This window comes from Papio anubis, chromosome 12, assembly GCF_008728515.1.
Source record: "Papio anubis isolate 15944 chromosome 12, Panubis1.0, whole genome shotgun sequence".
In the NCBI taxonomy this organism is placed as follows: domain Eukaryota; kingdom Metazoa; phylum Chordata; class Mammalia; order Primates; family Cercopithecidae; genus Papio; species Papio anubis.
Window position 1 is genome coordinate 106,756,840 of NC_044987.1, and position 11,102 is coordinate 106,767,941.

Below are 11,102 nucleotides of genomic sequence, written 5' to 3' on the forward strand. Positions count from 1 at the left end.
TAACAGAAAGATGGAAATAATAAATGTTAGAACAGAAATAAATGAGATAAGTAATATAAAAAACAATAGAATAAATCAATAAAACTCAGGTTTTTAAAAAATGTAAACATAATTGGCCAAATAATAGGTGGACCAAGAAAAAAGGAGACTCAAATATAAGAGAAACATTGCATCTAACCTACCGATGTCTTAGAAATTAAGAAGGACCAAAATTGACTACTATGAACAATTGCATGCCTACAAATAGGATGACTTATAAGAAATAAGTAAGTTTTTAGAAATATACAACCCACAATGACTGAATCATGAAGAAATAGAAACTCTGAACAGATCAAAAACTAATAACAAGATTGAATCAGTAATCAAAAACCTCCCAAGAAAGAAAATGTGGGACAAGACAGTTTCACTTGTGAATTCTACTAAACATATAAAAAGTACAAACACTAATATTTCTAAAAACATTCCAAACATTAAAGAAGTGAGAACACTTTGAGACTCATTTTATGGAACTGGCTTTATGTTGATAACAAAGACAGGCAAAGATACTACAAGAAAAGGAAACCACAGGCGAATATCTTCAATGAACAGATTCCTATTGCTTTTCTATCTGTAGTTCCTTAGTTGTATCGTGTCTGAGACACCATCAGCTCTTTTGCCCTTGATTTCCCTCTGTGCTATATGAGGTCCTCTGCAATGAAATGAGCTTTTCTCTGAAAACACATTGAAAGGTTGTTGCATGATTCCCTCTTCCTCACATGTAAGACACAACCATAACCTCGGGCGCACCATGACGGTGGTGAAATATAAGTAGAAAGGAACACGGGCCCTTGCATTACTACATGTAGCAGAGATGCCCAATGTTTACGAATGCATTTTGGACCTTGCGCTAGTGAGAAATAAGCTTTTATTCTTTAAAAACAGGCTAGATAGATTGCCAAAATTAAGGAATATATCATCTTCTCCATAAAATGGCATTTTCCATAAACTGGTTTATTTTTAGAAACATATAACCCAGTTTTTTTCAGATCCAATAGTCAACATAAACATCTGAAGATCATTTAGCCATATTTTAAAAAGGCCAACACAAATTGTTTTCTATTAAATAAAAACAATGGTGTAGCTACCAATTGAAGTTTATATTGCTAACAAATGATAAATAAATGATGTAGCATTATTTAGGCAGCTCTGTATTTGGACATATAATAACATAAATGTACCTTCATAAAAAGAGAAAATAAATTCCTCATGAGGTAATAATATCCATGTCTAGACTATTGCTTTACAGCTGATTTTTCCCTTTCATATTCCTGTATTTTAAACCTATATAAAGTCAAAATTCAGTATTAAGATTAATTAAGTGAAGTTGGTAAGACAAATGTCAAGGGCTTTAGAAGAGCACTATACAAACAAGATATCACACGGGACAGTGTTATATCTAATTGTACAAACTGTAGGCTCCAAGGCAATACTTCAGTGATATTCTCTAGTCTTGAGGTCCCCAAGGTCTTGGGGGCATATATTTGTGACACAGTTTGGTGCTAGGACTTAGTTTCTAGATGTGACCTTATTTCTGCTATCTATGAGTTTTCTTAATAGGTTGGGGAAAAAAGTAACATTTAAAATCTTCAAGGAAATATACTCTCGACACTCCTACTGTTGTTTTCAGGTTTGTTTCTATTAATTAAATACTAAGTGGGAGCATTATTGGAGTTCATTAATTTCAGCAAAAGATCCTTCAGTAAATGAATCACTCAAATGCCTCTGTATTTAGGTGAGTTGATTTAGATATTTAAATTTTATTTTAGAAGAAAAATACTAAGTTCTGGTAATCTTAGTATGAGACAAACACACGTGTAGGTCAAAGTCCTCCCCAGTCCACTTAGTTCAACGAGCAGAGGACTTTTGTTGTTATAGCCCAATTCCTTCTCTCTTTCAAATGATATAAATTCTGGTTTTCTCATCAGGCTCCCACCATGTACCCAGCAATGAAATCAATACTTTGGCAAATAAAGAAGAATAAAACAAAATTGGCCTTATCTTTAAACTTTCTATACTTTCTGAGGAGATAAGTGAGACTAATAACCAAATATGTAAATGATAGGATATGACTTATGGTAATTTTGAGTTATAAACACTAATGTTTGCAATGTATACAGAGGAGAAGAAACAATGAGTAATTTTTATAACAGTAGAAGGTAAAATAAAACATTATAAAGGTGATAATAGATAGCACACTTTATGTAAATGAGCATGTGCTCTATGACAACCTGATACATCTACCATGACTTTAAGAATGTGTTCGTGGTAATGAGATTGAATATCTAGATCTAAGCAGTTTGCGCAAATCCAGACTGCACAATGTAGTTCTCATGCATTCATCAATAAAAAGCATTAGGGATTGTTAAAGTCATTGACTCTCAGGTTAAATTGATTACAGAAAATTATTCTTGCAATGTTGCAAAGGATATTTCACACTGAGGAGCGTGACTGTGGAATACAGTCATAATCTAGTTTTATAGTGTTAAGATTTTTATAAATAAGTGTTTCAGGGAAATTGCTGAGTAATTGCTCCTTTTGGAAGATATCGTTCCTACAGGTACAAGCTTGTGGGAACTAGAGAAAGCTATTTCGTAATGGAAAAACATAAAGGAGAATTGGGAATATATAGTTATGACTTAGAGTAAAGCCACAAATGAAATTCTACAGTACTTCCATTGTGTGGGTTCAGGAAAATGATTCTCTGCATTGTATTCACAAATGTGTCCACATGTTGATAGCTGTGCTATATAAGCCTCATTTCAATAACTATTCAAGGTTTTTGAAACAACACTAATTAGCTATAATTCTAAGAAATATAAAACTGAATATCTAATACGCTTCATAGCATGTCTTGTAACCATTACAGTCATTAGCAATCTTTCTGCTTCCATTCTACTGATTTAAATTTCATATCATGAATATATTATCACATTTTATCATTGAGGAAATGCCTAGTGGCACCAAGGCATGTTCATTGAATATTAAGATCTCCTATTTGAGATGGGTCCCCCTGACACTTATCCTTGGCAAAGCTTTAAATTTAAATCAAAGGGACAGAATGTATTTTTCCTAAAAACTAATATTTATTTGCACTATTCAGTACTTTTATGTTTATTATTGTCTGTCACCTACCTATCTTCTGATGTTTGCCACCTCAGAAAACAACTTTTCGTTTACTATTACTTCAACTATTTTGTTGCAATAACCTTCTCATAAGTGATATGATACATCATTAAAAATAACATTAAACATTTTTCAAGTTTAGTTCAACATGCATGAGAAAGATTAGCATATTAGTGCAACACAGCTCCAGAATATGTTGAAAGTATTGGATTACAAGGAATGAGAAGGGTGTTAAAAATAAAGCCACCAATAAAATGTTAAATTTACCATTTTACAGGAATGTTAACATTTTACAATTTGTTAAGAGTTGTAAGTTAACTGTCTCATAGCTTTAGAGGCAGGAATGAAACTGTAGAAAATTATATATTTCCTCCAACAGAAATATTTTCACTTATCTCAGATTCATGCAAACTCAGAGTGGCCCTTCTCATGAAGCCCGATGTCTATGATGATAGTGAGTCTTATCTGAAATATGGGAAGGTACACCCTATTTTGTTGTTATTCCTGTCTTAATTTTGTTTTTTATTATTCCAGTCACAAAATAGTCCTATTCACCTCGTAATCTTTATATAAGATATACGTACTCTACCTTTTGACATAATGTAACAGTGGAAACCTAGTATTTTCAGCAACTCTTAATAAAGACCCACTAAGTATCTCAATATTTCTTCCTTTCCGTTTCTTATTGCACATATTGGTGCCTACTTCTCTGGATCAACTTTCTTATTTTCTTTCATAGGATTCAAAAAAATCAGACTGCTGCAGTCACCTTCATCCTCTTGGGCTTCTCAGAATATCCAGACCTTCAGATGCCCCTGTTCCTGGCGTTCCTGACCATCTACACAGTCACTGTGCTGGGGAACCTGGGCATGATCATGGTCATCAGGATCAACCCCAAACTCCACACCCCCATGTACTTTTTCCTCAGTCACTTGTGCTTTGTCGATTTCTGTTATTCCACCACAGTTACACCCAAACTGCTGGAGAACTTGGTTGTGGAAGACAGAACCATCTCCTTCACAGGATGCATCATGCAATTCTTCTTTGCCTGCATATTTGTGGTGACAGAAACATGCATTCTGGCAGCGATGGCCTATGACAGATTTGTGGCCGTGTGTAACCCTCTGCTGTACACGGTTGCAATGTCCCAGAGGCTTTGCTCCTTGTTAGTGACTGCATCATACTCTTGGAGTTTAGTTTGTTCCCTGACATACACATACTTTCTGTTGACTTTATCTTTTTGTAGGACTAATTTCATTAATAACTTTGTCTGTGAGCACGCTGCCATTGTTGCTGTGTCCTGCTCTGACCCCTATGTGAGCCAGAAGGTTATTTTAGTTTCTGCCACATTCAATGAAGTAAGCAGCCTGGTGATCATTCTCACTTCCTATGCTTTCATTTTAATCACTGTCATGAAGATGCCTTCCACTGGGGGGCGCCAGAAAGCGTTCTCCACGTGTGCCTCCCACCTGACCGCCATTACCATTTTCCATGGGACCATCCTTTTTCTCTACTGTGTTCCTAACTCCAAAAGTTCATGGCTCATGGTCAAGGTGGCCTCTGTCTTTTACACAGTGGTCATTCCCATGCTGAACCCCTTGATCTATAGCCTCAGGAACAAGGATGTAAAAGAGACAGTCAGGAAGTTAGTCATTACCAAATTACTATGTCATAAAATATAATGCTAGAAATATTAATAAATTATCCTGGAGAGTAACAGTGCAGTTGTTTAATAACCAGTCATTGCATGAAATTGTGATAACCCTCCGACAGTCCAATATCTATTCACACTGATGTTTAGTAAAATAACTTCGAAGTTAAAAATACTGTAAGTATGAAATCTCAGATCACTTAAACTAAATTATTTATGCAGAATATTGTAATACAAAAGTTTTTGTGTTAGTATACATTTATGTGTGATTGCCTAGGTCAAATTTCAGTTCAATTCAAATATGGCAAAATGTAAAAATTTTGAGATGATCTGAAGAATAGTAGTTTACAATGAGGAAGTTTACCTGATAACAAAATTACTATAAGAGCTCTTCAGTATAAAACACTATCTAAAAATAATTGCAATTGATTCTACATGGGCAATTTTGGCATTAGAAGATTTGCAGACAAACAAAAATAAATAAGAAAATTATCTTCCTTACAAAGTCCAGAATCTGGTATAGTTAAATTATACTTGGTATTATAAATTATATTTTTCTTTATGCAATATAATAAGAAAATGATAAATATTTTTGCAAATAAATGCCCATCACCCTAGTGTTGCCATTTATGCCAATATGATTGTGCATGTTATTTATTTATTAAAAATTTAATTGAACTAATTTTCTATTCATTTTCCTTTGTAAGAAATAATATAGAGGAATTCCAATTATCTTTTAACCAGTTTCCCCCTGTGATAGTACAATATAACAACCAGGATAATGATATTGAGATAATACACATATATTATTCAAGCATTAGTTATTTATTGATGAAAATAAATATTCATAAAGTCAGTGATATCCAACAGTAAGTAATCCTTTCGAATAAGTGACTTGACTGGGGTAGCTCTGTTGATATCAGTTGGGCCACTTGGGTGTCAAGAATAGGGTAACTTGATTAGCTATCTTTGGATCTACAGACCTGTATGTATGTCATCTTCTTTGGACCATTTGGCTAATAGTCTTTGTTGAAAGCAGAGCCACGATAGAGTATTCCAATAATAAAAGCATACTTCAAGTTCCTGCTTGGGTCTCACCTGTTAACATTTTATGAGTCAGAGAAAATCACATGTCCAAGCCCCAAAGCAAGAGTTGAGAAAGTTATCTACTTCTTGTACAGCTGCAAAGTTACAAGTCAACAGTGATGGGTACAGGGAGAAATGAAAAACTGGGTTAAAAATCGATTGAAACATTTACATCTTTAAACACATTCTTCCTTGATAATGCCAGATAACTTTATTGCAGAAAACAGATAACCCATGGCTGTAACTGGTTTTAGAGAAGTTTTCAAATAATTGAAATAATTTGACTGCCTCAACCAAATGGCTGGTTGAGATTAGGTGTTAAGAACTTACTTTTTCTCCTTGTGTCTTGGCAATCATGATTAAGACTTGCAAGCACAGAATATGAAGACAACCATATGTTGTAGGTCCAATCCAACCTATTAAAAGTTGCTTGTTTACCCTCAAGGTTTATTTTTATTTTCAATAAAAAGTTGAATAATTTTTTACTGTAATGCTTTACACCAAATTACATGTCTATGTAACTTACTGTACAGGGATACACAACAAAATTCTCAACACTTACAGAACATAGCAAAAGTAACAGAGGATTTACTTTAATTTTTAACTGTCAATAATGAGTCATAATTAAACGCTCTAGTCGAGTATTTTAAAAGCTGTGTGTGTGTGTGCATGTGTGTATAGTTTAATAAAGATGTTAAGGAACACAAAAAAGGATTTAGAAAGTTTGAGTATGCACTGCAGAATATTTGGTATATTCAATAAGGTTTTGAGGATAAACTTAGAATATATTATTTTTAAATATTGATTTTGAAGTTATGTAAGCAGTAATTTGGTAGGTTTCTTTTAGTAGAAAATAAAAATAAAAGAAAAAAAGAATAGCTGCAAATCCCTTTAAGACGTGATTTTTTTTATTTTGATAAATGTTCATTAAATGGACAGTTTACACAAATATAATGCAATTTTCCCCCAACATTATCAAATTGTACTTTGAATCTGAAAGTAAACATGTTAACTGTGAAGATAAATGTATTTTAGATAATGTAAGCTCGCTAATGGTCATATTAAGTGATAGCTATGGGCTATTTTTTTCTACAAATACGTTTGTATGCTGCTCTTCTTTTAAACCTTTGAATCCAGTAGGTATAAATGTGACTTTTTTCCTGTGGAGGGCTGCGGCAGGACATTTGCTGAGCATATGCACAATACTAAAGGAAGTTCTATAGTTTAATGCTCACTTCTTAGTGGATTAACAACAATAAAAATTACATCTGGACCATTTTGTAAATGTCAACTTTCATATTATGTTGACTAAATGAAGATGGCATCAAAGATTGTATTAGAAATTTAATTTCTAATAAGAAATTAAGAAAAGGATAATAAGAAAATAAATTAAGAAAAGGATAAATTAAGAAATTACATTAAGAAAAGGATAAATATTTGATTCAATAATATTTCCTGCTTATGGCATTCTAGATACATAGAATATGTAAGCTCAAGAACACCTTGTTGGTAAAAGTTTCCCCCTGAAACTTGTCATGCAGTTTAAACACCAGGAAAAAATCCTAGGGAGAGTAAATAAAAACAAGCCTCAACCTGTGGATGTGAGAGAACCAAAGTTCAGGAAAATTTTTGGAGGTAATTCTTGGCGATTTCAGATAATAACTTATGAACAGAATATAGAATTCAGCAATACTAATAACAAAGTTTTCGCATAAATTTCAACAATATATAAAGCAAGTTGTATATTATTCTAGGAATTTAAAGTGGATATGTCATTTAAAATTCATCAATGAATCTACCATATTAGCAAAATAAGGGAGAAAAGCATATGTTTATTTCAATTTATATAGTAAAGATATTTATTAAAATTTATATCTTGTATTAGTCAAAATTTTCCAGAGAAATGGAACCAAGGGAATGAATATCTGCTTATCTATATCTGTATCTCTCCATTTGGAGGTATTTATTTATTTTAAAGAATTAGCTCATGCGATTATAAAGGCGGACAAATACTGAGAACTTCAGGGTAAATCAGCACGCTGGATCCCAGGGGAGCCAATGATGAAATTCTAGTCTAATTTGGAAGATCCAAGAACCAGAGGGCCATGGGTGTATTTCCAGTCAGAAGGTCAGCAGTTTTGAGACCCAGGAAGAGCAATGTTCCAGTTCCAGTCTATAGGCAAACACCTAACGTCCCAGTTCAAAGGCAGAAAGAGGAAGGAATCTGCCTTTGCTTGGGAGAGAATTAGCCTTTTGTTAGACTCAGGCATATACTGACGGACGCTTCCCGTTCGCATTACCAAGGGCAATCTGCTTTACTTAGGCTTCTGATTTAATTGTTAATCTCATCCAAAAACACCCTTATAAAAACATCCATAATAATGTTTGACTGAATATCTGGGCACCTGGTGGCCCAGTTAATTGATGCATGAAAATAACCTTCACGCACCTGTTCATAATAAAACAAAACAGAAGAAAACAGAAGCTCCCAGACAAAATAGAAATAGAAATGTCTTAATTTTTACCCACCAAATCTATAGGTAAATATCACAATTAAGTTAAAATAATCGGCCGGGTGTGGTGGTTCCTGCCTGTAATCCCAGCAATTCGGGAGGCTGAGGTGGGCAGATCACGAGGTCAGGAGATCGAGACCATCTTGGCCAACATGGCAAAATCCCGATTCTACTAAAAATACAAAAATTAGCCTGGCATGGTGGCATGTGCTTGTAATACCAGCCACTCAGGAGGCTGAGGCAGGAGAATCGCTTGAACCAGAGAGTTGGAGGTTGCAGTGAGCTGAGATCGCACCACTGCACTCCAGCTTGGAGACAGAATAAGACTCTGTCTCAAAAAAACAAAACAAAACAAAACAAAACAAAAAGAAATAATAGACACTTTGTTTTAAATTTCAACTCAAGGGAAGCGTGTTCATTATTTCCACTTCTGTGGAAACGTCCTAGACAATTGAGTAAGACAAGAAAAAAAGAAAAGAATATTAGTGAAGATAGAATAACACTTTCATATTTTAAGATAATACAATTGTATGAACATCCAAATCCAAAAAGATCTATCAAAACCAATTAGAATTAGTAAGAGAATGTAAAAGATCTCTCAATGTAAGATAATTAACATTTCTTTTTCCTGGATCTGTGTTATCTGTCTACATCCTTCCACACTGTATTAATCCCAGCATGCCTCAGCTTTAGGGATGATAGTTCTTTTCTGCAGTAACCAGTACTGTGGTATATTAAGGTTTTGTGGGATTTTTGCCTTTTCATCAATTATTTAACAATTGCAAAAATAATTTTCTGTAATAAATGTTATGTTTTGAAATCTCTAGAAAAGATTGTGTTTTTCTTGAATGTACTCAGACTCTTGTTAATAATGCTCTGTGAGCTAGACCTTCAAATATGGGTATCTAATCATATCCTTGACTGTGAAGATAGGGCCAAGCATCTTTAAAACAGAAATTGTATTCAGTAATCCATGGTGTATAGTAACATGGCTGACTAAATAATCCTTTGTGCATGATTACAGTGAAGTGCTCACTGAATCAAATGCCTGGAGGACTGAGGTGGCAGTTTCACAAAGCTGTCATGGAAGTGGTGGTGATTACAAGAACTGGGATCTTCTGAATGCCTGGGAGAGCTTGCAAAAAGATAATAAAAATTCAGGGCATCCAAATGTTGGCACAATTTACTGTCAGAGAACTACAGATATTTATGGTAGCCTTAAGACACTGGGCAAGTGTCCTAAATTTCTTAGTGAGAAACTGATGTGTCAGAGATTATGTCTTAAATAAATCCTGTAAAGATACAAGTATTCTTAACATCAGAAAATAATTCTCCTGATTTTGTGCTCTGCAGAGTGTTGAGATATCCTCTCCAAAGCAATGACAACTTAGGGCAACTTGTACTGCAATTAAGCGATTTAAAACGTACTGGGTCTTTCAGTTATAGAGGCAACACATATCACATTTGAGTAAGCTGTTGCAAACCATTCGAAAAGTAACCTTCAGCTTGCCTCTCTTGCATAATTCCTTATACCAGACACTCTTATTGTCTCACCTCTATCTTTTGAATTTTACTCCCAGTAATTGTGGTAGTCAGCCACACATGGAACCCCCAATGATCCTATTCTCTGGTATTCACATCATCGTGTAGTCTCCTCCCATACTTTACCTGGCTTGGTCTACGTGATGAATAGCATGTGGTAGGAATGAGAATACCTCATACCTGAGGTTCAGTTTTAATAGGCTGTATTCTCTCTCTCCACCTACATTAGGTCTTTCACTCAGCAGGAAGTGGCCAAATTTAAATAACCCTGTCAAGGGACCTTTGGGATGAGGAACCTGAGCTTCTGGCCAACAGTCATCAAGGAACAAGAGGTGCCAGCAACCTTGTGAGTGAGGTTGGACGCAGAAGTTTGACATTAGTTGAGCCTTGAGATTACTGTAGCTCTGGAAGCCTGGTTGTAACCTCATGGGAGACTCTAAACTCAGAAATAAGCTGCTCCTGGATTTCTGATGCATAGAAACAACGAGGTAATCAGTGCTTATTGTTTCAAACTGCTAAGTTTTGGGGATACCTTTTAGCTGTCAATGAACAATTAATGCAGATGTATTAGTCTCTTCTCACACTTCTATCAAGAACTACCTTGAGACTTGGGGATTTATGAAGAAAAGAGGTTTAGTTGACACACAGTTCACAGGCTGTACAGGAGGCAGGTCTAAGGAGGCCTCAGGAAACTTTCAATCATGGCAGAAAGGCGAAGGGGAAGCAGGAATGTCTTCTCATGGCCGGCAGGAGAGAGAGAGTGAAAGAGGAAGTGTATACACTTTAAACAACCAGATTTTCTGAGAACTCATTTACTGTCAGGAGAACAGCAAGGGGGAAGTCTGCCTCTGTGAATTACCTACCAGGTCCCTCCTCCAACACTGAGGATCACAATTGACTTGAGATTTGGGTGGGGACACAGAGTCAAACTATATCAGCGGATTTTTGGTGCCTGGGAATATATTGTTGCCAAATAAAAACCCCAGATGTTAAGGTGGCTTTGGAAATGGGCAGTTTTGAACAAAATATCATTGAAATCTTAATATGTTTTGGAGATCTTTGATAAGATTACAATTTAGAGATTCCAGGTGAGTGAGAAAAATATTATTGGAAGTTGTAGAAAAGAATATTCTTGTTATGTAGGGCAG

At 34.9% G+C, this 11,102-nt stretch overlaps 1 protein-coding gene across 1 annotated transcript; it reads left to right on the plus strand.

The window, feature by feature from the left end:
* The first annotated feature begins 677 nt into the window (after positions 1 to 677).
* On the plus strand, positions 678 to 5,211 carry LOC101010912 (olfactory receptor 5D13). Its single transcript, XM_031653983.1, has one exon. The coding sequence runs from the start codon at positions 3,972 to 3,974 to the stop codon at positions 4,842 to 4,844; it is 873 nt and encodes a 290-aa protein (XP_031509843.1). The 5' UTR covers positions 678 to 3,971; the 3' UTR covers positions 4,845 to 5,211.
* The last annotated feature ends 5,891 nt before the right edge of the window (positions 5,212 to 11,102 follow it).